We start from the raw sequence: 26,697 nt of genomic DNA on the forward strand, positions 1-26,697 counted from the left end.
ATCCACCCTATTGCCTAATTATCATCATCAATCTCAACTCAGCACTAAGAAAATCCAAAGGCATCAGTTTGCAAAGGTAACAGCTGAATTCTTTATCCTTACATAACTTGCTTCTGGACTCCAGCATATGGCTACCAGTGCTGCCCCTTTAGACCTATATATAGATACTACCCATTTCTTACGATCGACACTTATTGGCCTGCTGTTTAGGAGTGGTTGCCTCTCATTGTTATTAACAAAATCCAGGATTGTACAATAACTTTATTGGCTCATTGAGGAGTTAAAAATGAGATGAACTTTCAAGTTCTCCGAAACGCTTTATCAGACAAAGATGGTACAGAATCTGGATTTAAGGCAAATAGTTGAAAAAGTGGACATGCTGTAGTGTCCATGGTTTATGAAGCCGGACTAGCAATGAAGCAAAATAGAGTTTAGATTCCTCATGAGGCAGCATTGGCAAAGTTATTTGCATTTCTTCCCCTCTGCAAATAAAAGACTGTCTGTCTCCTGAACTCCTGTGTGCCTACATACCTCTTTTGTAGACTCCCAGTGGAAGAGTGTGAGGCAACGTTTCAGTATGAGCCTCGTGGCGCAGTAGTTAAATAGCTGTACTGCAGCCAAAACTGTGCTCACGACCTGGGGTTCAGTCACAGGTAGCCATCCCAAGGTTGACTCAGCCTTCTATCCTTCCGAGGTCAGTAAAATGAGTACCCAGCTTGCTGGGGGGGGGGGGCAATGTGTAGCCTGCATAATTAACTTGTAAACCACCCAGGGAGTGCTTGAAGCGCTATGGGATGGTATATAAGCAGCATGCTTTGCATTTGCTTTGCTTTATATCAGCAAAATAGGAGAGTATATTTTGGTAGCACACTGGATTCCCAGTGCAATGTAATGGATAGAGCGATGGACTAGGATTCTGGAGAACAGGGTTTGAATCCCCACCTGGCCATGGAAACTCACTGGAGGAATGGAACTGGTAAAACCACTCTTTAAACATCTCACCTTGAAAAACCTATTGGAGTCACTATAAGTCTGTTGTGACTCGATGACACAGGGTACATTCTGTGCAAATCGAAGAGGAATGTGGTGTGACACATTTAAATATTCCTTGGTACAGTACTTTGTTCCATGGAGTATTAGAACTATTCTAAAAGTGTATTGCTTTGTCAGATCCCATCACAAGGGGAACCATAGCTGGAAGTCCATGTCATTTTCAATAGAAAAACTTTAGAGGGGAGAAGTAACAATATTGCTCCTTCCCCTATTCATTCTCCATTTAAGACACAACTTCTGCTCTCATATGTAGTTTGGCTGCATGTCCAAGGTACATGGTGTCTTAAATTACTATTTTATTTCAAAATAGAATTACTGCTTCCTTATCTGTTAGCACTGTAAGCTTGAAGATGGCTTATAGTGCCCATTAAAAACATTAATTTAATCTGAAGTCTGGTATTTGAGTGGTTACAAAATGTAATTATTTTCCAACTAACTATACTGCTAATCTGATAAACCTGTGTTTGTTTGTTTCTCTCATAGCTTGCAGAAAACTTTAGGTTTGGATTCTCTGAATGATGTGCTGGACACTAAATTTGTGAATCCAAAGCATATAATTCAAAATGTGTATAATGTCAACAAGCAGGGGGTTGTCATTTTGGAAGATAAATCAGGTAAGGTGACCTGCTTTTTAAAGAATCTATACTTTAGCTAAAGATACAGACTTTTTTTGTCAATGGAAGGAGTTGTGGGAGGCAATGGCCAAAATCCTTTTGTGAAGTTATGCAAAAGATGTAACTTTTTGAAACAATTGCTGCCAGTTAAGAGATCTCTCTAGACATTGTTACATGTGGAGTCAACATTTGGTGTGCAATAGATGATGTGCATAGAGAGTTCTTAACTTGTGGCAGTTCACTTCCATAAGTTTTGTGTACTGGCACAACAGGATTTCAGTCAACGTATGTAAATCTTTAAGGAATTATCTTGGGAATGTATAACATTATTTACATTTATGTATATGTCATTCCTACTTCCATCACCATGTGTTACATTCAGGAAGAATGGAGTCTGAGGCCAAAAGCGCCTGGAGAAAGTTCCGCAGTTATCATGGATCCAGAGGGCAGAGCAGGGACTGATTGATAATAATGGTGGGTGTGGACTAAGACAAAAGCCTGAATAAATTAAACACATTGACCATCTTTAAATGTGCAAGTGTGTGCACTATCTGTTATATGGAGACGTTTTCCACCCTCTCAGCCATATGTAACGTGGTTCTTAATGCAGCAGTTGGTCTAATTGTCTAAAAAGAAGAAGCGATCATTCTTGTCCACTGAGGAACATTCAGTCCATTTTCTAGCTCAGAACTGCAAGAATATGAAATGTGTGGTTCTTCAGTTGTTTGATTTTATCTCTCATCATCCCTCACCACAGGCCATGTGGCTAAAGCTGATTGAAGCTGCAGTCCAACATTATCTAGGTGGCATACATTCTCCACCATCATTATACCAGGAACCTTTCTGAAATATCTTGTTATTACAAGTTGGTGCCATATTCTGGTGCAATATCTTCTGCATGGGCAATTCAAATGCTCCTTTGGTTTTTGCCTTAAAAAGACATTTCTCTACTATATAACTACTGGCGATACCTTCAACATTATTTTTTAAAGTATTCTTTATCAAATGCAGAAGAACTTCCTCACTGGGTGCTGTCAGCAATGAAGTGCTTGGCAAATTGTAAGTATCAGTTTGATTTCAGTGAAGTGGAGAATACATTCCCTCCTTTTTCTATTTCTTTACAAAGTATGTTGCCTAGCACAGTATGATTCCTTTCCTATATGTTCAGTGACCTTAGAAGGCTTAGGTTATATGACAAAAGTGTCAATAATTCAGTAAGGATGGTTTTAAAGCAACATACGTGTGACTTTTCCAAATTTACATGATGTTAAATACTTTTGGATTTTATGTTTTTTGTATGGGACCTAGTAAATATTGAAATAAAACTTGCAGAAAATTAACAAGTTTTGGCATTGCCTGGAATTATTGGAATAACAAAGACGTTTGTAATGAGATACATATAATTACAAAATATAAAATATATTTTATATTGTTTTATTATATATGTTGGAAGCCGCCCAGAGTAGTCATTCGATTAGATGGGCAGGCTATAAATGAGATAGATAGATAGATAGATAGATAGATAGATAGATAGATAGATAGATAGATAGATAGATAGATAGATAGATAGATAGATAGATAGATAGATAGATAGATAATTTGGAAATGCTTGTCACTGATTGTTTGGTTTAATTCTGAGATTAATCCTTGACTGGGATAATGTCAGCTATGACAAATCATAGGCTTCTGTTCTTTGCCTGGGTGGTTTACAAACCTCTGTAAGACTCCTAGAATGCTAGTCTAAAATGGGACATTCATTTTTTCCATCTCTAGTGTGTTCAGAGATCAAAATGCTAAGGGAACTAACTGCAAAAGATTGGGACAAAACTGGGTTATGGTATTGTCCAAACCCAACTCAGCAGTTCCCTGATGTCTGCAGGCCCAGTCTCTCCTCCTCCCTTCACTACAATATGCCAGCTGACCCTTCTGTTGTTATCTTGGTGGAAGAAGAAGAGATGTGGATGAAGTCCCATCTTTCTGCCCATAAAAGTTGGGATTTAAGGGTTGAGTTGAAGGGATGGGGATTGGAACTTCTCACCAATTGACTGACTTCACTCTTCAAGGAATACTGGGTTTGGACCAGAAATTTATTGCTGTGTTGCAGGGAGCGATTAGGGCTGAAACTATGTTTGTAGTGTAAACTAAATTATAACTTCCCATCTGTTCCTCCCTGGTAAACAAAGTATCCCTGACATGATTCTCAAGGGTGTGGCATATGGGCTTTTGTGTGTGTGTGTGTGTGTGTGTGTGTGTGTGTGTGTGTGTGTGTGTGTGCGTGCGCGTGTGTGCGTGTGTGCGTGCGTGTGTGCGTGCGCGCGCGCGCGTGTGCATGTCTTTCCCTAAGAATAGTGGCAGGGATGTTTTGTTTATGAGGGAGGGACAGACTGAAAATTACAATTTGATTTATGCTATTTTTCAGCTTGCATTTCAGAGGTGCTTTCAAATGGATAATACTGTGGGAGTATTCTGAAGAAATCATCTCAGTGAGAGACCTGTGCCACAAGAAAGCTGAATATTTGAATGGCACACTTTAAAATGATGGAATCGTTGTTGTTGTTTTTAAAAGGGTCTGGGATGTAAAAGTAGGAATATTTGAAAAACAGCACAATGGGTCATGAAGTTCTTGTGATTCCTTGCTTGCCAAAATTTGTTCTTGATTTTATATGCTGGGTATGAAAGGCACTCAGTGTTGTTTTTTTTAGAACTAGAAAAGTGGTGATGTTTCTGCAACTGGCATATAAAATTGAATTCTTTCTTTATCTCCAACTCCACCCCTTCCTTCATTAGGGCCTACGTGTCCAGATATGAAACAACCAACTTATTCAGGCTTTGAAAGAGATGTCTTTAGAACCATAGTGGATTATTATGGACACATGAAAGAGCCTCTTCTTACTTTCCAGTTCTTTGATCTATTTGTTAGTGTGTTAGGTAAGTCACCCTGTGTTATAGTATCTGGTGCAATCAACTATGCTGCATGGCTGAAGGTGAATGAAGCTGATAGGATTAAGTTTATTTATCCCATTAGGAACACAGGATAGGTGTCTGTCCCCGTAGCACAGGGATTTTCAAGCTGCCTGTAACTGCCACAGGATTCCTTAGGAAGTCAGGCATAAAGAAGGTGGTTGGTACCGGTAAACGTGGCCAGTTTATTCAGAGGGATTATGTCATTGAAAAAGGTAGTACACATTTTTCTATATTTCTGATATAAGATACTTGATTTATTTTGTTGCATGTTGTACGGTAGGACCACTGATAAATAAACCACTGAGAAATATAAATCATATTTAAATCTATATAAACAACTCTCTTCTTGTTTGGAGCACAGATATGTGTCATGTTTCAAGGTACATATTCATGTTAATGCTATCAGTCTGCAAGAAACAATAAATTCAGAGGGCAATAATTAGCAAATCATCTTCAGAGAAAAATTAGCGAAAACTCTCCATTAGTGGGCTCTTGAGCAAGCTGTGCCCGTAATCTCTATTGGCCAAACTATTTTGTAAATTAAAACATAGTTCCAATTGCATCTTATTTTAATTTCATTTTGTTTATGGCTTATCTTGTTTTCCTTTGCCAGAAGCCAAAAGCAGCTAATAACAGAATTAAAACCTACACACACACTGAGACAAAATATAATGATTATCAAAATCCTACAATGCCACAGTGTATTTCAGCTGATGGCTCTTCAGTTTGGTGAATGGATCTGTAGGCAGGATGTTCTGTCAGCATAATTAAGCTGAACACATAAGGAGAAGAGAAGAGAGCTGCCCACTGTCACTTTCCAACTGCCAAGGATCACAAGACAGGGAAGAAGCTACCTCACTTCTGCTCTTCACACATTCACATTAACTATTTTACTGAATGCCCAAATAGGACTTCTATCATGACTGAGGCATATCTGCTTTTCCATCTGTGTGGCAGGGCCTCTGTCACACCCGACAGTCCCCTCAACCAGTTTAGCTCCGTGACATGATAGCCTTCTGTATAAACCCAGACAATATATCTGTTCTTTTAGTGTGGTTTCCCAGAAACCCTGGTGACAAATATCAAAAGATGTAGCTGCTAGAAATAAATAGACCATCATTAAAAAGCACGTCATAACCTTTTGTTGGTGATTAGCAGATTTGAACTATTATTTTATTTATTTATTATTGGATTTATATCTTGCCCTTCTAGACTGGAGTCTACTCAGGACGGCTCACAATACAATGTAAATAAACAGATAAAAACAACAATTAAAATCTACAATAATATGATCAAAATGGGCGGATAAACAACAAAACCAAGAAAAGTATAATCAAGAATTAGCGGGAGGGAAGGCCTGCCTAAAGAGCCACGTTTTTGGTTGACTCTTAAAAACACCCAGCGAGGGTGCCAGGCAGATCTCTGGTGGCAAGCTGTTCCAAAGTTGAGGGGCCACCCCCAAGAAGGCCCAGTTTCTTGTTTTTTCTTTTCAGGCCTCTCTCGGCGTCAGGCCCCTCAGCCATCTTTCTTGGCTATGGCGAGTGACTCAAGAGATCTAGGTGGGAGAAGGCGTTCTGCTAGATATCGAGGTCCTAAATTGTTTAGGGCTTTATAAGTCATCATTAATATTTTGAAATCAATGTGGAAACAAATGGGCAGCCAATGCAAAGCAGCCAGAATGGGAAAGATATGCTGGAATTTTCTCGCTCCACTAAGTAATCTGGCTGCTGCATTCTGCACCATTTGAAGCTTCCGCATCAATCTCAAAGGTAGCCCCACATAGAGCACATTACAGTGGTCTAATCTCAAGATTACAAGCACATGGACTAGAGTGGTGAGGGCCCCACCATCAAGATAGGGACAATCCGTCACAGATGTTAATTGGTGGAGCGGACCACTGACGCCACCTGGGTTTCCATGGTGAGCGCCGGATCCAGATGTACTCCCAAGCTGCGAACCTCACTCTTTGTGGCGAGAGTCAACCCCGCCCCAAAAGTGAGGGAGCTTCCCAAGCTGCCAATGGACCACCCTCAGGACCCCCGTCTTGTCCGGGTTCAGCCTCAAGCCATTCCCCTGCATCCATTGCAGTACGGCCTCCAGGCAATGCTGTAGGGACAGAACGGCATCCACTGAAGTAGGTGAAAAGGAGATGTAGAGCTGCGTGTCATCAGCATACTGATGGCATGAAGCCCCACACCCCCTGATGACCCCACCCAGCGGCCTCATGTAGATATTAAACAGCATTGGGGAGATAATCGAGCCCTGCAGAAGCCCAGAATTGAAACTCCACAGGGCTGAAGCACTCTCCCCAAGGTGTACTCTCTGAGGCAGTCCTCCAAGAAGGATTGGAGCCAGGCAAGCGCCAGGCCACCGATTCCCAACTTGGAGAGCTTCCCCAGAAGGATACCATGGTCAACGGTATCGAAGGTGGCTGAGATATCGAGGAGGACCAACAGAGACGTTTTACCCCTGTCAGCCTCCCTCAACAGGTCATCCAACAGTATCTTATCTGTTCATCAGTATCTTTAGTATCTTATCTGCATTTTAAAATGTAGGTTTATGATGATGTGGTTTTTGAAATACAAGGAACATCAATCATTTCACAGCAATCAAAGCACTTGTTTTGTTGCTTTTCTTGTTTATGTTTGTAGTTGCAAATAAGTTTCGTATTTCTGACCTGGATCTGTGTGTTCCCTAAACTAGGAAGCATGTCATATGCACTGCTTGCTCAACATGTTCACCATCTGCTGACCTGGATCCTACAAATGCCAGGAAGCCAGTGCCTAGTACATGTTGAATCTGGCTATCCTATAACTAACAGCCCATGTAACTATCCTATAGGATAGCCAGATTCAGCAGCTTTACCAGTTCTTGGATGGGCTTTGGATTGTGCCGCATCAGGTGTGTCATGCATTTTCTAGGACTGCAGTAGGACCATTGATTCAACCTCAAATCATCAAACTATATGGGACCAGTCTGTCCCTAAAGTGATTTCCTCCTGATATACTGGACTATATCTCCCACTATCCCCAATCAGCATGTTTTGAGATGCTGGAAGTTGACATCCAGTACATTTTGGGTGGAATAAATTAGAGAAAGATGACCGAAGCTATAGAAACAAAAGTTCACACTTTTTACAAGAGCACTGAGCACAGATTCTCTCTAATGTTGTTGTTTTTATTATTGATGCTATATGTAGATAAATCTTTTTCACATGCTTTCAAATCATAAATATCTAAAGAAATTATATCTGAAGAAATGGGTTGCTGTCTACAAAGGTGGATGCTAAATTAAAGTTGACAGTCTTTAATGTGCTACAAGAGTTTGCTTCTTTAAGACTATTTATGGCTACCTCCTAGAAAATTTACATAGTAATTTTTAAAGCTACATGCCTTATTTATGACAAAATCCAAAACTTTTTAAATATAAGCTGATAGCTTTATGATGAAATTAATTCTTCTTATGTGGCTGATTTAGACTTACAGTGGTGCCTCGCTTAACGATTGCTTCGTTTAACGAAAAATTCGCTTAACAATGGCTTTTTCGGAGCTATCTTGTGCTCCGTTTAACGATTTTCCCTATGGGCGATTTTCGCTTAGCGATTTTGGGACCATGTTTCGCTTAATGTTTTTGGTTTTAGGTCCCCCGTTTCGCTTAACTTTTTTTTTACAGTCCTGTTTTTTGCTATTTTTAAAATATTCTAAAATGTTTAAAAATGTTTAAAATGCTTGGAATCGTTAGTGCACCTAATAAAACCTTCGTTAAATTAATTTGGCTTTGTTCTGAGTCTTTTTACATTTTTTGTGAATTTTTTTTTTTCACCATTGAAATGCATTGAATAGGTTTCAATGCATTTCAATTGGGGAACTGCGTTTCGCTTAAAGATGGCCTATGGCCATTTTCGCTTAAGGACGGCAATCCATTCCTATTGGAACAGATTATCCGGTTTTCAATGCATCTCTATGGGAAAATGCGTTTCGCTTAACGATGTTCTCCCATAGCGATTTTTTTTTGGAACCAATTAAAATCGTTAAGTGAGGCACCACTGTATTTCTTTACAAAGGTTCTGAATTGAATATCACACACTCCCTTTTGGGACACAATTTGCCTTTTTGTGGATTTTAAACATATTCTTTTATGGTGTAGAAGGAGGTGTGACCCAGAAAAGCAGGTCAAAATGGTCCTTAGAACCTAAAATTTTGCCCACTGCTGCCTGGATTCACATATTTCTTCCACTGACACATTTTCTGCCTCCTCTCATCCTGGCCTCAACAACTTATATATTGTTGTATGTGTGCACTGACAGTAATTATGCTTAATGCTAACTCAGTTTTCCATCATAATAACCAAGATCTGAGCTGAGTTGCAAACCATGGTTACATGGAAATTCTGGTTTCCATTAGTCATAGAGTGGTCCTGAGTTGACTAGATAGGCGGGATATAAATAAAATAAAAAAAAATAGATAGTGCAGACACTGTAAGTATATCTGGAAATAGTAAATCAAGTTTGCTACAACTCACATTAAAGTGCAATTGAGTGTGACATTATCTGAAGTTCAGCATTGTGACTTTTCTAAGCAGATTTTTTGCATGCTTCCTTCCGCTGGCCTTATGAACATGCAGGGTTTTGCCTGAAAAATGAACCCCTGTCAGTCATATTAATGGCTGGAGCAATTCCAAAATCAAGAGATTTGTTTTTTTCGCTGGTCATATGAAAGTCTTCAAAGGTTTGTCCTAGCAGATCTTTCTTGCATCACAAGTCATGTTTGGAATGTCAGCAATAATAGCAATAAGGATGGTGGAGTCATGTTTTCACTTTCAGAGAAAGGGTTGAGAAATAACCAACATTGAAGTCATGCTGGTCTTTACTGTGTTTTTGGTTCAGGTCTTCTACAGAAAGAGAAACTGGCCATTGAAGCACTGCAGATTTGTTGTCTTCTTCTACCCCCGGCAAATCGTCGAAAGCTACAACTACTGATGACTATGATGGCCAGGATCAGCTCAAATAGGGATCTGCCACCTCTCTCTGATACGGTTGGGACAAGAACACTAGTATGTCTGCCAGGAATGGAAATACCTTGTGAAATCATTTTGGAGTGGCTTAGGGGACGGTTGTCGTTAGTTGCCAAAAGAGATCCATTTCATAAATGAGCAACATTACAATTTATTTATTTATTAAATTTCTACACCGCCCATCTAGTGACAAGCCACTACTCTGTACGGTTTCCAACATAAAACAGAAACATAAAAATAAAAACAACTCTCCCCCCAAATTCCATAATAATATAAAAAATCAACTTCACAAAGAATCCAAGATGGTGGCGTTGGTGAACCCCAAAATGCAATCAATATATAAAATTAAATAAGGGGTCAGTACCCTGAAATGCCTCTCTCAAAAGCAATGTTTTTATATGCTTTCTAAATGAAGAGGAAAGAGGCCTGATGCATTGCATTCACTGAGAAGGCCCAGTCCTAGTCATGGACTTCTTAGCCTCCCTTGGGGTGGCCATCGGCAGCATCAGAGCCTGGGAAATGTGAGTGATACAGGTTGTTGGCCTCCAGGAGATGTGCTCCGATAGGTAGCAAGGTCCTGAATGATTCAGGGCTTTGTATGTCATCACCTAACTACTTGAACTTAGCACAGAGACATAGAGGCAACCAATGCAGATGAGCCAGGACTAGGGAGATATGGTCGTAAAAGATGATGTGACTTGAAAAACTGTTAATCTCGCTCTGCTTGCTCCATTGTAACTTAAATCCTCAGATACCAATCTGGACATTAACACTGCATCTTTTAAATTGTGAGATAAAACAAGTGAGAGTTGCAAATCATAGTTCCTCCCTCCCATTTCCCACCACAGACTCTTTTCTCCATTGTCTGCCACATCGCTTTCTTAGAGTTCTGTTTGCTGCAGAGGACACAGAAGAAGTGTACCATAGGATTTGGAGCCAGGGTGGTGAAATCAATGGGAGCAGATGATGAAACCCTTGTGCCAATATTTGTATGTAGGTTGCAACCTTCCAATTATGCCAGAATTGTTTCAGCTGGATATGGGAGCTGTTGTTGACATCTAGTTTGCATCAGCAACAGTGTCATACAATATTGACTGCCTGATTTATGGGAGTATGCTGGAAGCCTTTTCTGGACAAAAGGTTTGCAGCTTCTCCAGACACTCAACTTATAAATATTCCAATTTCATGAATGTATGGAGTTGGAAGGGATGTTAGGTCTCATCAAGCTAAAACTTGGGAAAGATCCTTTTTGGAACACAACTCTCAGAATGCTGAAGTATCCATGTCTGGGACGTCCAAGGAGCTATCGTCCAAAAGAAAGTAACTTTTTCGAATTTAATATGGAAGTGGCCCAGGGCAACCTCTTTTGCCTACAGACAACAAGAACAACAAGAAAACCCTGCAAAAAAAATTGGAGAATTATTCTTCTGGGATGGAATTCTTCATTTAATGCCTATCCCCCCCTCTTGCCCTCCCAGAAACCTCAAAATGGGTCTTGGAAGAAAGTAGAAGATGGGCCACATGTGACTCCCTGAATCTAGAACTACCCACTTTTGAATTAGCCCAGCCTCTTGCTAAGTGCATGATCTGCAGCTACAGCACTACCAAGTAGTTAAGGATAAGAAAATATGTCAATCTCCCTTTCTCTTGCATTTGAATTTTTTAAAACTCTTACGTTCTTTATGTCCTGAAAATGCAGAAATTTTAAATGTTGGTGGACTTAAAAAATTTGACTGAAATACAGTTCTCCAGTTGCAATCAGGTACATGCAATAGATGACAGCCATTCTTGTCACAGACAGGAGTGTGTTATACCTGGATACCATAGGGTGGTTAAAGATAATACCGTATTTTTCGCTCCATAAGACGCACCTCTCCATAAGACGCAACAAATTTTTAGGAGAAGAAAACAGTGAAAAATTAATCTGTTTTCTTCTCCTAAAAATTTAGTGAGCCTTATGGAGAGGTCCGTCTTATGGAACACACCCTAGCCCCCTCTAGCCCTGTGGGGGGAGCCTCCAAAGGGTCCTAGGGTGTGTTCCAGGACCCTTTGGAGGCTCACCCTCCCCCCCCCCCACGGGGCCAGAGGGGGTGAAATCGCCACCTTCAGGGAGTCTTCTGAAGCTTCCCAAGCCTCAAAAGAGTCCCAGAAGGTGGCAATTTCGCCCCCTCTGGCCCGGGGGGGGGCAGGGTGAGCTTCCAAAAGGTCCTAGGGTGTGTTCCAGGACCCTTTAGAGACTCACCCTGCCCCCCCAGGGGTCAGAGGGGGCGAAATCGCCACCTTCTGGGACTCTTCTGAAGCTTCCCAAGCCTCAAAAGAATCCCAGAAGGTGGCGATTTCACCCCCGCTGGCCCCGTGGGGGGAGCGTCGCAAGGGTCCTGGAAGGCAGACTCGGACCCTTGGGAGGCTCCCCCCACCCCCCCACTCAGGGCCAGAGGGAGCAAAATTGCGACCTTCAGGGACTCTTCTGAGGCTTCCCAAGCCTCAAAAGATTCCCAGAAGGTGGTGATTTCGCCCCCGCTGGCCCCATGGGGGTGGGGGGAGTGTCGCAAGGGTCCTGGAAGGCTCACACGGACCCTTGTGACGCTCCCCCCACGGGGCGAGCGCGGGCGAAATCGCCAGCTTCCAGGACCTTTTGTGAGGCTTGAAAGGCTCAGAAAAGATCCTTGAAGCTGGCAGTTTCACCCCTGTTGGCCCCGTGGGGGGTGGGGGGGGAGCCCCGCAAGAGTCCTGGAAAATCGCCACCTTTCCTCCATAAGACGCACAGACTTTCCCCCCACTTTTTTTGGGGGGGGAAAGTGCATCTTATGGAGCAAAAAATACAGTACATATATTGACCAGAATGTTACTGGTGTTTGTGCAACTTGCCGCTGCTAAGAACACCTAATTGAAAAGTTACTGGGGTGTATCTTGGTTGCATGCTTAGCTGTACATATATATATATATATACCTCTATATATAGTTGCTATTTCCATCCCCAAAACATTTTCAAATGTTGCTAAGTTTTTTAAAAGAACTGAAACAATTTTTTTAACAATTTGTATACATGTTAAAAAAAGTAAGATTGTTGCTATATATTGTGTTAGCTGATGCTCTGCTCTGTTTCTTTCAGATGGTCCAAGCCTTTTCTCACTGTATACTTTGTTCCAAGGATGACGTAGACTTAGATGAACTACTAGCTGCCAAACTGGTATCATTTCTGATGGGCAATTATCATGAGATCTTAAATGCTTCCCCTGCCCTGAAATTTGCAGTAGAGGAGCACATAGCACATTTACGAAGAGTTCAGGTGAGAGCTGTAGGGTGACAGTAACCCTTTGGGTCTCATTTCAGATGGAAGCAAATCTTCTTTCTTTCAGAAATAAGCAAATAAGTAACGTAAAGTTCATTTTCCCAGATGGGAAAGTTTATTCCCAGAGTCATGTTTCGTTACAGAAATCACATGACATTAAATTCTGCGATGTAGGCATTTTACAACATTGTCACCTGCACTGTTGTAAAGGATGTCCCAGAATTTCAAACGCTTGAGATGTACAAAAAATGACTAGGACAAAAAGAAATGTCCAACTAAATCTTGTCACTTTTGACCATTGGGATACTTTTTTTTGTCGTAGCTGATATTTCAAAAGCAAAGAAAATTGTTCTTTTTTTGGGGGGGTAGGGGGTGGCTTTTTTATGAACTATGGTGCTGACAAATATTGCAGTCTGCTTGTCAGTACTTTGGCCCCATTTGTGGGATGAGATAGGGACTGGAACTTTAATGGGTTCAGGAACTACAAGACATGTATATATATATATATATATATAAATTTAACCAAGCTTGAAACCTGCTACCCTCACTATATTGAAATTTCCTTGTTGAAACCCATATAAATATATAAGATCATTCATTGCCATGAATCTCTTGAAAGTACTTAAAATTAACTTCTGTTTTATAAGAATATCTTTCTTTCTTTGAGCCAAAAGCAAAGCATTTTGTTTAAAACTTATCCTGGATATTTATGTGTAGGCAATGGGAATTGTTTAAGCTTCTATCTCCTGATTCCAACATTTCAGTTAGGGGATTGCTTATTGTGTCTAAAATTATATCATGCAGGAAGAGGTTTGTATATACATAGCTTCCTGTAAGCAGTGATGGAGACAAGCCATACCACAGAATCCTTTCACATGCAGTTTGCTTTTTCTTAATATCTACTCTACATGCATATCGATTTCTCAATAATGTCTCAAACAAGTATTGAGATTAATAACACAGCATTAAGAATGATAAAATAAAAGAAGAATCAAGAGTAAAATTCGGTTCCCAGTGGTCTGCAACAGAGAAATAATGATAATTCACAGGCCTCCAAAATATCATGTTTGGCATGTTTTGTGAAGGATGGAATTTGAGAAGGACCAAAAAGTCCTTAAATTGTGAGATTTTCTTTTGCTGTTTCGAGCTGATGATGCTTTTATCCAGGGAGAGATGCATTTGTAAAATAATTTATGCCAGAACACAAGCATCTGAACTGCTTCTCAGAATGCCTAAAATCTCTTTACTGCAGATAAAATATCCAGGAGCTGATACTGATGCAACTTTTCCTGCTCCATCATTTTGTCACCAAATCAGCACTGATGAATTTGAACACCAAAGAGCAAATAGCTGTCAAGAGCAGTTGACCAGATTATTGGAAGAAATTGCCATGAATACAGAAATGTCCACCAAAGAGAAGAAGAAAAAGTTGAAACAGGTAGAGGATTTTTTAAAAAATTATCTTCTATCTGAAGAAGGCCATCAAATTTTCTCATGTGCTTGATTACATTCCCTTGTTCAGTTTCCTCTTCATTTCCTTTAAATTAATTTTCGGATTTGTCTTTATAGAATCATCTCCAAAAATTCATCATCTGCAGAACGATATCTCTGCAAGTATATGTAGCATTCTAGTTTACTAAATTAGGTACATAAATGTATATGTCTGGGATAGGCAAAGCCCCCCAGGGCTGCCTGTGTGGTCCCCCAGCACATCCATGCCCTTGAAATAATTTTTCATAATTAAAAAGTGCCCCCTTTATGCCCTGGGGGGGGGGTGATGATATTCCACTATGTTCCCCCTACTTTTCCCCCACGTTTTCCCAAAACTCGAGGATCCTTCCTAGTTTTCAAAAAATGTCCACCCTGATAGGAATGGGGCCAGGGAAGGCCAGAAACATAATGAAATGACACCCCACCACCATTCCTGTTGCAAGGCAGGAGGGGGCTATTTTCATTTTTCTTTTTTTTTTAAAGGGGGGTTATCAAGGAACCGGGAATGGCCCTTTAAGTTCCGAGGCGGTGTGTTTCTGGAAGTCACCCATAGTATATGGAGATATTTCCTAGGAAGTAGGTGCTTTGTAACATTTACAGATCAATGGGAATGTGGGGTTGTAGGCTTCAGATCCAAAGTGACTAGATATGACTTGGAGCCCTGCCATTCCGAGTCCCTTATATTGTATACTTGTATTTGCTGAGGCCTTCTGCATGTGATCTTATGAACAGAACATGACTTATTTTAGGGCCAAGATTTTGTTTCTATTCAGGTTGGCAACAAATGACTCATGGGCCACATGCAGCCCTCAATCTCATTTTGCAGTTCCAGAACCTCCCCTCTCTTCACATTTATCAATTTTTAAAGAAGATTCACTCTTCCTGGAACCCTCTAGGACACTTAGTTCTTCAAAATAATGTGAAACCTACCTGGCAGGTTTAATTTAGGCAAAACAACAACAACAAAAGCAACAAAAAGAGGGAATTTACCATATTTGCCAGCGTACAAGACAACTGGGCGTATAAGACGACCCCCCCCAACGTTTCCATTCAAAATATAGAGTGGATGGTTCTCTTGCAGTGCCGGCGGCGAGGCCCGAGGAGGGCAAGAAGGAGGGGAAGCGGCTGGGTGGGCAACGGAGGAGGAGGAGGGGAAACTCTCCGGCAGCGAGCGGGCAGCTGGCTCAGCCGGCAACGAGGCCCGAGGAGGAGGGGAAGCTGCTGGGCGGGCGGGCAGCAGCAGAGGATGGGGGAAGCTCTGCGGCTAGTGGGCAAGCAGGCAGCTGGTTCATCAGCACGGGGCAGCCCGGCAGCGGGCTCTGGCTGCTCAGGCATGGGTGGCTCTGCTTCCCTCCGTCCGGACCGACCGCCTGCCTGCCCGCCTGCCTTCCTCCCCGGCCGGTGCGGCCGTGTCACTCATTCAACGGCGGCGGCAGCTCCTTCCTGGCCCAACTCAAGTGCACCCGGCATATAAGACGACCCCCCACTTGGAGGCATGCTTTTTGGGCCAAAAAAGTCATCTTATATGCCGGCAAATACGGTAAGAAAGGGGTTTTACTTAGGGTACTAAAACATCTCATTTTTCTAAAAGTAAAGTCTTTTTCTCACCTATGTTTTAAAGCAAATTTCAGCCAGTTCTGATTTTGGTTTTATGGACAGTGCCCCAAGTCAATACTGGCCCCTAGAGTTTGCAGGAAAAGCTGCTATTAGCTTCCTCCCTTCCTTCCTTGCACTCCACCCCCTCAACTGCGCTCAGGCAAAATATGTGTTAGACATCCAGATAATGATTTGATTTTAAGGAATGTTGGCAGCTGCTGACAGTAATGTTTTTGCTAAGAGGCTCACAAATCTGACTGGGAGAGCTTTGAACTGAGTTCGGGGGAGGGGGGGACAGACAATAGTTTTCAGGACAGAAATTCAGCAAGTGCTGGCGAGAAAAGCCCAGCAGGGCAAGTAGTACGAGAGAACAACAAGAGGAAGAAAAACACACATGGTCCTAAATGTCTCTACACTAATGCACAGAGCATGGGAAATAAACAAGATGAACTGGAACTCTTAATACAGCAAAATAAATATAATATGTATCACTGAAACATGGTAGGATGAAACTCATGACTGGAACGTAGTTATTAGGGGGTATAAACTATTTCTGAGAAGCAAGAAAGGAGGAGGAATACCTTTATATATTAAGGATGTTTATACTTGTGAAGAGATCCAGGACTTAAATCCAGGAAGCCAGGTTGAGAGCATCTGAGTAAGAATTAAGGGGGAGAGAAACAAGAGGGATGTCATTGTGGGGGTATACTACGGACTCCCAAGCCAGCCCGCAAAGTTGGATGATGCCTTCCTGGAGCAGATGGCCACACATTCAAAAGGGAGAGATGCAGTAGTAATGGGACATTTCAATTATCCTGATATATGTTGGCAGTCAAACTGCCAAGAACATAGGTAAAGATTGCCCTTGACATTTAGTTCAGTCCTGTCCAACTCTAGGGCACGGTGCTCATCCCTGTTTCCACACCATAGAGCCAGTGTTTGTCCGAAGACAGTTTCCGTGTTCACGTGGCCAGTGTGACTAAACACGGAATGCCATTACCTTCCCAGCATGGTGGTACCTATTTATCTACTTGCATTTACATGCTTTCGAACTGCTAGGTCTGCAGGAGCTGGGACAAGCGACAGGAGCTCACTCTGTCGTGTGGATTCGATCTTATGACTGCTTGGTCTTCTGACTTTGCAGCACAGAGGCTTCTGTGGTTTAACCTGTAGCGCCACCTTGCAGACAATTTCATGGTTCAGAAGGTGGAAGAGGCAACAAGGCGATCAGCTATTTTAGATCTGATTTTAACCAACAGGGATGACCTTTTTAATGGGGTCGAAGTGGTTGGATCCTTAGGTGGGAGTCACCACATTCTCTTGGATTTTGTTATATAGTGGGAAGGGGAATCCATGTGCATCCAGACACACATTCTAGACTTTAAGAAGGCCAGTTTCAGTATACCTGGGGAATTGCTGGCTGTAATTCAATGGACAAAGATACTGAAAGAGAAGGGAGTTCAGGATGGATGGGGATTTCTTAAAAGGGAGATACTAAAGGCACAATCTAATACTGTTCCAATAAGAAGGAAAAAACGGGAGATGTCTAAAGAAACCAGAATGGTTGACTAAAGAACCTTCAACTGATCTAAGTGTTAAAGAAAACATGTACAAGAAATGGAAAAATGGGGAAAACACCAAAGAGGAATACAAGCAAATAGCCAGTATATGTAGGGGGGAGGTAAGAAAAGCAAAAGTGCAGAATGAACGGTGGCTTTCCAGACAGATTAAAAACAATAAAAAGGGCTTTTAAAGTTATGCCTGCAGCTAAAGGAAAAACAAGGAAATGATAGGGTCACTGCATGGAGAAAATGGCCAACTACAAACAGAGGACAGGGAAAAGGCAGAACTTCTCTAAACCTTCTTTGCCTCCATTTTCTCCAAAAAGGAAAATAGTGCTCAACCTGAGGGGCAAAGAGCAGGTGATGTAGTGGGGGGAAATGCAGCACAGAATAGGTAGAGAAGTAGTACAGGAATACCTGACTACTCTAAATGAATTCAAGTCTCCAGGCCAGACAAATTACATCCAAGGATATTAAAAGAACTAGCAGAAGTAATTTCAGAACCATTGGCAATAATATTTGAGAATTATTGGAGAACAAGAGAAGACCCCACAGACTGGAGGTGGGCAAATGTTGTCCTTCAAAAAGAGGGGGGGGAGAGAAAACCCAAATAATTATTGCCCAGTCAGCCTGACATCAATTCCCAGAAAAATTCTAGAGCAGATCATTAAACAGACAGTTTGTTATTACTTAGAAAGCAATGCTGTCATCACTAAAAGTCAACATGGGTTTCTCAAAAACAAATCATGCCAGACTAATCTGATCTCTTTTTTAAAATAGAGTTACAGGTTTGATACATGAAGGGGACGCTGTGGATGTAGTATATCTTGATTTCAGTAAGGCCTTTGACAAAGTTCCCCATGATATTCTTGCAAGGAAGCTAGTAAAATGTGGCCTAGACAGTGCTACTGTTTGGTGGATTTGTAATTGGTTGACTGACCGACCCCAGAGGGTGCTCACCAATAGCTTCTCTTCATCCTGGAGAGAGGTAACTAGTGGGGTGCCTCAGGGTTCTGTTCTGGGCCCTGTGCTATTCAACAACTTTATCAATGACTTGGATGAAGGAACAGAGTATGCTGATTAAATTTGCAGATGATACCAAATTGAAAGGGGTTGCTAATTCCCCAGAGAACAGGATTAAAATTCAAAATGGCTGTGACGTCCTCCTTTCACGTCACAATGGTCACGACACTCTCTCATTCACACTTTACTTGCTGCCACCAACCACACTTATTGATCTGACTCATCAGACAATGGTATGGATTTAAAAATTAAAAAGGATTGTTTATTTTGAAAACATAAATAATAGTAAATCACTGTAGAAACTAAATAAGGCAATCAATGTAATATAGTATCCCCCTCAATCACCCTCTCATTCAGACCTACTCTAGCACAGTACCTCATAACTTGAATAAACAGGCCCTAACACTCTGTCTCATCCCAATCTCCCCAAAATCCCCAAATCTCCCCAATCTCCCTTTACCACATTCACTCCCCCCTTATATACCTTAACTCCACCCACTGAAGTCCCACCTCCTGTCCTGCCATAGGCAGATAAACTCCAGCCCTAGCAGTGACAGGCAGGTGACATCATCACAGCCGTCACAATGGCCTTGACTGATTAGAGTCCTGGGCCAAAAGTAACAAAATGAATTTCAACAGGGAGAAATGTAAGGTCCTACACCTAGGCAGAAAAAATGAACTGCACTGATATAGGATGGAAGACACCTGGCTAGACAACAGTACCTGTGAAAGGGATCTAGGAGTCTTGGTAGACCACAAGCTGAACATGAGTCTGCAGTGTGATGCGGCTGCCAAGAAAGCCAATGCAATTCTTGGTTGCATCAATAGGAGTACAGTGTCTAGATCAATGGAAGTGATAGTGCCACTCAATTCTGCTTTGGTCAGACCTCACCTGGAGTACTGTGTCCGGTTCCGGGCACCTCCATTCAAGAAGGATGTTGACAACCTGGAACCTGTCCAGAGGAGGGTGACCAAAATGGTCCAAGGTCTCGAAGCAATGCCCTATGAGGAGCAGCTTAGGGAGCTGGGAATGTTTAGCCTCACAAAAAAAAAAAAAAGTTAAGAGGGGACATGCTAGCCATGTTTAAATATTTGAAGGGATGTCATGTCAAGGAAGGGACAGGTTTGTTTTCCACAGCTTGACACTAGGACAAAGAACAATGGAAAAGATATTCCACCTAAATCTTAGGAAGATCTTCCTGACAGTCAGAGCTGGTCGGCAGTGGAATATGCTGCCTCGAAGGGTGGTGGAGTCTCCTTCTTTGGAGGTTTTTAAGCAGAGGCTGGATGGCTATCTGTCGGGAGTGCTTTGATGGTGTTCCTGAATAGCAGGAGTTGGACTCGATGCCCCCTGTGGTCTCTTCCAACTCTGTGATTCTATGATTCTATAAATGTAGACTTCTAAAAAAATGGTTTTTCTCCCATCAGGAAACATACATATTCCCACAAATATGTTAAGAACTCTAAGAATAAATTGGTTAAGGTCACCTCCAGATCAGATCAGGGCAGGTTGATCCCCATTCTCTATAGCAGATATTCAGATACAATTCTGTCCAGGTGGTAGTCACACACCCTTAATGTACGCTACCCTACTCTGGAATTCCCTTCCTGTGGATATGTGATTAGCCTCCACCCTTCTGAACTTCCAAAAGCAAGTAAAAACCTGGCTTTTCAATGAGGCCTCTATAAATCTCTTCCCTTTGTAATATTCATTTTGTAGTGACTTTATGCTGGCCCATGGTGCACCAAATAGTTTTTTTTAATTTTTATATATTCATTTTTTAAATTGTATTTTTTGTTACTTCCTGGAAGCCACCCAGAGTAGTGGCTGGTCCACAAAATGGGCGGGGAATAAGTTTGTTTAAATAAAATAACCAAATCAGCTTTGCTCCAGTTTTTCTTTACTACAAGAAAGACTGAAAGAAGTGATGCTTTTAGAAGAGACAGAGTGAATGTGTGGACTGAACTGCTACATCACAAATATGTACAAGAAATTCTTCTCTTTCCCTTAGAGCCTCGAAGTGTTTGCGTTAATGAACAAGCCACTTTTCAAGGAGTCAGCATAAACTTTCTAATGAACCACTCTATGTTTCTTTTCTAGTTTCAGAAATCATATCCAGAAGTATACAAGAAGCGATTTCCTACTCCTGAAAGTGAAGCTGTGTTATTTCCAGAAAAAAGCAAACAGAAGCCACTGCTGTTGGCATGGGCGTTCAGAAAGCCATTGCAGCCATTTCAAAGGACAAGAAGCTTTAGGACAAGAAGCTTTAGGACATAGGACTATGAATGAGCTGGATCTCAGTAATGGTTGCATTTGTGCATTTGAAACAGTTGGGATTTCATTAAACTACTGAAAGCATGTCTAATGTGGGGGGAAAACTGGAACAGAAGACTGCTGTACTGAGCCATTATCAGTATTTTGTAAATCTACTGAGCTGGATCCAGACTTAGTTATGCTTAGAACAAGTCCATTGAGATCAGTAGGAAGAGTAAATAACAAATGTTCTGCTGATTTCAAAGGCTGTACTATAATTATGACTGTCTCTGGATTCCATCCTTTATGTTTTTTCCTTGTTTGTTAGCTTTGATGTTTTTTTAAAAATGTTAGCAGAAATCCTGTTCATGCAGCTACACTTCATAAGGCTCATGATGTCCAGATGGTGGCGATTTTCAGAAAGTAAATATTTCTCCCATGGCCCCCAATGGACTGCCCATACTGAAAGGAGTGAAGGCGGGGGGATTATTTCCAAAAACTGCAGCTGTACAAACAGGATTTTGGTCAATGAGATGGAAGCTTGTTGTCCATGTTTTTGTATTCCCCTCTCAAAAAGCTATAATTCAGTCATGAAACCTCTAAGGCAAAGGTTGGCATGTGATTTTAGACTGAAGCACTCAGCACCTCACTTATATGTTAGCTAAGGCTGATTTTGTTCTAACTGAAAAACTAGTAATTTAATTCAACCCAATTCAAGACCTTAATCTATGATTTGAAAAAAAAAGACTATCTGACTATCCTGCAACCAATCCAGAGCCTTTTAAAAAAATCCTCCATCCCCAGACATTCTGACTGCTGACATAGCCCCCCTGTATTAGATGAAAAATTTCCAAAGTGGTTTGACAGAAAAAGGGTAAATGAAAGAGGGAAACATGGAAAAAAGTAAAATGTTTTGTGTCTCTCTGTTTCTTTAACATGAAACATTTGTGTTTAAGAAACACTCTTTAAGAATACAAAAATGAAAAAAAGAAACCACCGTTCATTCCCCCCCCCCCCCAAATTTGTGTTGGCACAAAAATCCCGTCTCTACTAGTAACTATAGTTTCTCAGTTTGGACCACATGGGAAACTGTTTAATCAGAATAAGAAAAAGAAATCCCAACTCTGCAATTGGGCAATACCCATATAAGGACCAGTACCGTTTTATGGCATTTTAATTGGTCATAATTAGAGATGGGGGTATTTGTATTCGTATACCCCTGTACAGCTGGAATTAACAAGAGCTAGCCTCATCTGACAATTGGAGGGAGAACGAGTCTCTCTGCAAGACTACTGAGTCGCTAGCTGAGTGGCAGTCCTGGGAGTGAATGGAGGGAAGAGTGAGGCCGCCGCTGGACGCATGAGGGGGCTGGACCCTCATTAAGTCGAGCTGTGTGGGGGTACTCTAGTCATAATGAAAATGTCCTTTAAAAAAAGAAAAGAACAAGAGATATTTTCTAGTTCAATCATACCTTGTTTAAAGGAAGGAGCACATGTTGGCAAAATCATGTTAAACCAAGATATTGAACCATTTCAGTGTGTAATTATTACTTGCATCGGTTGCCATTTCAATATTTCAACAAGTGTTGTCTTGAAAGAAGAGTAAACCATGTACACAGGCACAATCAAACTTCTCAAGGATGTAAAATGTAAATACTTGAATGAACCTGAAACACTGGATGTTTTTCCTGCTGTGTACCTATGGCTCAGCTAGAGAATTAAATTTCATATTATTGATTTCAATAATGGATAAATATTGCATACTATGTTTTCCTGCAGTGGAAGAGGAAATCCATACCTGTTTTTGATTTTTAAATCAAGAGAGGTCTAGTTGCCCTCCAGTGTGGAAGGGCAATTACAAGAACGCTTGTCTGCTTCCTATGTCCATTTTGCACAGATTGCATCTGTAGTTCATCTCTTTGATCCCAGTCCTTTCTCTCTTCTTTGCACCTCTAAAATAATCAAAACATCCTGCTACCCCTCTGCTTTCCTACTGCTTCCTCTCTCCTCTATTGTATTGGACTAAGATTCAGGTGTGGCAGAACTGGCTGAAAACTGCCTGGATTGGCAGCAGATTTGCTGCTGCCTGCAAAACGTACCCCTACGGAATTGATCTCTCAGGTTTGATCTGGGAAGGATGGCTGAACTTGGAACAAGAGATGGTGTTATGAGTGACAGAGTGTGATAGTGTGTGTGGGGGGTTCCAGAAAGACCAGCACCCCAGACCTGAGAAGAAGATGGAGAAATCACAAGAGAAGATGGGATAGTGTGCCTAATGCAGAGCTTCAAAAGAAGATGCAACTTGCAGACAGAGACAGTTTCGCTATTAATAAGAGGTTGCTGTGTGGGCAAAGGTTTGGAGTTTTGCAGTTGTTGTCCCTAGACAAGAGGGAAGTGAACTGGAGCAAGAAGTCCAAATATAACTAAAACTGGAGAAAGCAAGCTTAAGAAGGAGGAAGCAGCCTAGCTGAAGCCAAGTCTGTGGCAGATGAAACAAACTGTACACGTGAAAGGAAGCATGCCTGCATGACAACAGATGGTATCTGCCCAGGAAGCCAGGGTTTGCCTCCCCGTGTGCTTGTGCCAGCCCATGTTTAGCCCATTAACACAGCCCACAAGGAAAAGACCTATAAGGAGGATGACCCAGGAAGAAACAGGTGGGCTTTGGAACAGCGCTGGAATGACCCCCATCACCCTTTCTGAGGATTGATCACCCTCAGAGATGGGCCTTCTGGATGAGTGAGTATCTTGTGTGAATGGGAAGTATGAAAGAGAGGCCTCTTGGTACCTTTTGTCTTATATCCTATGTCTTATGTCTCATCAATAAATGTTACATGAATAGTGCTTAACCCAAAATTGTTGGTGTGTGGTCTTCTTGTCAGTAGTCTGGTTAGGTTCTCTCTCTCATGGTCCCTCTCCCCAGGATATAAAGAACAAGAACCCATTTGAGGTAACAATGGTTGTCACTCTTACCAGGATTCTGGCCCCAACACAACGTTGGGGGGAGTCAGAGGGAGAAGCAAAGCCATGAGTAAGGACTAGAGCAAACCACAGGCCTTGCCCCTGCCTGCCACACATGGGTGCTCCCTAAACAGAGTTTTCTTCCTAGGTTAGGTACCAGAGAGGAATGTGGCAACATCCCAAATAACAATTCCCCTCCTAATCAGAAACCAGGAACTGGTGAAAAGCATGCCAGCCATGCAGCTATAGGAGGGTCCTCTCATCTATCCTGTCATTCCGATATTAAAAAGCCTAAAGTGACATCCCCTCAATCATTCCAATTCCCATTCTCCAGGATGTTTATGGGTACCATATTAAAAAAAAACATTTAGGACCAAAACATTCTATATAAAATTTATTTGAAACAGTTCAAAGAAGATTGCAGGTCTCTCTAATGGATACATCAGTACCAGCTGTGATTCACATTCCATGTATGTGAAAGATGGGGAAAATACCCTGACGAACCAAGGACATGTTGAAAAAAGTTCCACAAGTGAACATAAAACAGTCAAAAGTGTTAAGCCACTGCATTTGCAGCAGGTGCTGACCTGAATACCATATAATTCAAGGAAGGGCACAGGTACCGCAAGAGAGGAAGCCAAAGGAAAACAGTGGTAGCTGGATTTTTTTTTTAATTGTAGAGGTGCAGAGAAGAGAGAAAAGACGAGGATCCAAGGAATAAAATGCAGATACAATCTGGGCAAAGCAGAGGCAGGGATAAGACATGTGTTCTTGGTGCTATAGAATAACGGTTCGTCTTCTGACAAGCTGGCACTAGGCAAAGTAGCATCTTACAATTGCACCTTTCAGCGGCACAAAGTTTCGGGAACATCCATCTGCTCCTTTGGGGGATGAGGAGAAAAATGTAGTACTGTACCTCTAATACTTCTTCCTTTCATTCCTCGCACTTCTCATGTCTAGAGATGGCAGAGCTAGATTTAAGTTGTCTAATGGAAAACACCAATCTATGTAAGGTAAGTCAAGTTAGAACTTCTGCAAAACCAACAGATCCAACAATGCCAAAACACATTGCAAATGGTGAAGCATCATGCTAGACACCAGGGAGGCGTTTGCAAAATTTCATTCAGGTTTGGAAAAATGTTTCAGACATGATCCTAAAGACCATCAGAGATAGAAGATAGGATTTTCACAAATATTTCATGAGGTTCTTGTTCAGTCTCCTGGAAATCAGAGAAACATACTTTCATGGTACAATCCATAGACCATCTGCTGGAAATGGGAGCCATAGAACAAGGCCCATCATCTTAAAGTTGCTCTATTACTCAGTATTCTTCATGGTGCTGAACAAACTAGATTGAAGATTCCACACTGGAATCAGTGTGGACACATTTGTTAGGCAGCTGAAATGAAAATCCTTGAGTCGGTTCTAGAAATTCCACAACAAGGAGACTTCTTGCTGTCTTTAAATATACCTGCATATTTTAATCTGTCTGCTTCACTGGAGTGCCTCAAGGACACGCCAGCGAGTGTCCTTGTTACTGGTACAATGTACCTTTTGGAATGTCCTGACCTCTCATATGTTCACAAGGATGGTGGTAGCATTAGTGGCACACTTAAGGAAAGTTATTTCCATACCTGAAGCCTATATTTTTGTACATGGACAATGCACTAGTCAAATAAACATCAGCAAAGAATGCCATTTCTTGTATGTGGCATGTCTAAAAAAGCACGAACTAGAATTAAAAGAACATGCTCTGCAGTGTGTTTAAGGGTGTATCTTGAATGCACTTTCTAGGAAATGATTCTCATTGAAATCCACGTGACTTCCAAGTACTGTACATATACTCAGAACAGCATTGCTAAGAAGGCGAAAGATCCAGCTAGTCATGTAGATATTACAATGTAGCAATTCTGTGAAAAAGGTGAGTGTTCATTAGATTAATGGCTCAAAGACACAATTTCTTTAACTTCGAAGTGTACTCCTCTAAATGAGCAGTAATTCCACCGCTCATTTAGAGGAGGCACCTCTAAATGTCACTGCTTTTGCAGTGTAGATGCTAAATTGATTTACTGCTAGAGATAATAGAGAGAGCATGTCTATTCTATTCAACATCTTCCAGGAAACTTCCAGGTCTAAGCGGCATATACAAATTTCATCCAATTTTGTCAGGAAATTTAAAAAAGCTTTACAGATATATTCCACATTTTAAAAGAATCCCAAATCTTAATAGTGCCTAGCACAAACCCCTCTGCAGTTTGTTGGTTGACTCTGTGTCTTCAGAAACCACCATTATATCTGTGAAGTGCAAAACCAAAATCAATTCTCTGCTTGTTTTTTTTAAGTGGCTTCCCCACTCTCTGTTCTTGACTGTTTGTGTATATATAGTTGACGACCTTTTTTGAAGGCGGATTTCTCCCATTAAAATTTTCTAATTTCAAAGTAAATTCCAGGCTCACTAAATTGTAGTAATTGAAAACACAACTTCTGACCCTACAAAGGAAAACTGGATTATTATTTTTCCCCTTTTCTGAGTGTTAGGCTGATATTTTAAATGAGAAGGAGCACTAATTTAATTCCATTCAAATGTGCCTTCCATATGTGTTGAGGGTGTGTGTGTTATGACACTGCACCATAACCATGTGGGTGTTGCGTTGATGGAGGAATTCATGGTGGAATTACCGCTCTTGAGATTCCTCATGTCAACAAAACATGACAAACAAGAATGACATAAGGGAGGGAAAAGGAAGCAAATTCCCCTAATTCCCTTTTTTAAAAAAACCTCCGATGTAAACATCCATGCCTATTCTTCTATAGGTTTGCAGTCTCACTACTTAAAGTCAGTCGTTTTAACATTTTTAATACTCTACAAGATGA

At 41.4% G+C, this 26,697-nt stretch overlaps 1 protein-coding gene across 1 annotated transcript in view; it reads left to right on the forward strand.

The window, feature by feature from the left end:
- The window catches only part of DEPDC1B (DEP domain containing 1B), a 41,282-nt gene extending 18,675 nt beyond the window's left edge, over nt 1–22,607 (forward strand). The window contains exons 5-11 of the mRNA XM_072992723.2: nt 1,537–1,667; nt 2,679–2,726; nt 4,455–4,595; nt 9,517–9,683; nt 12,757–12,933; nt 14,189–14,374; nt 20,710–22,607. Coding sequence (XP_072848824.2) covers nt 1,537–1,667; nt 2,679–2,726; nt 4,455–4,595; nt 9,517–9,683; nt 12,757–12,933; nt 14,189–14,374; nt 20,710–20,886 — 1,027 coding nt within the window. The 3' untranslated portion in view covers nt 20,887–22,607. The remainder of the gene's footprint in view (nt 1–1,536; nt 1,668–2,678; nt 2,727–4,454; nt 4,596–9,516; nt 9,684–12,756; nt 12,934–14,188; nt 14,375–20,709) is intronic.
- The last annotated feature ends 4,090 nt before the right edge of the window (nt 22,608–26,697 follow it).

This window comes from Pogona vitticeps, chromosome 2 (genome assembly GCF_051106095.1).
Source record: "Pogona vitticeps strain Pit_001003342236 chromosome 2, PviZW2.1, whole genome shotgun sequence".
Classification (NCBI taxonomy): Eukaryota; Metazoa; Chordata; class Lepidosauria; order Squamata; family Agamidae; genus Pogona; species Pogona vitticeps.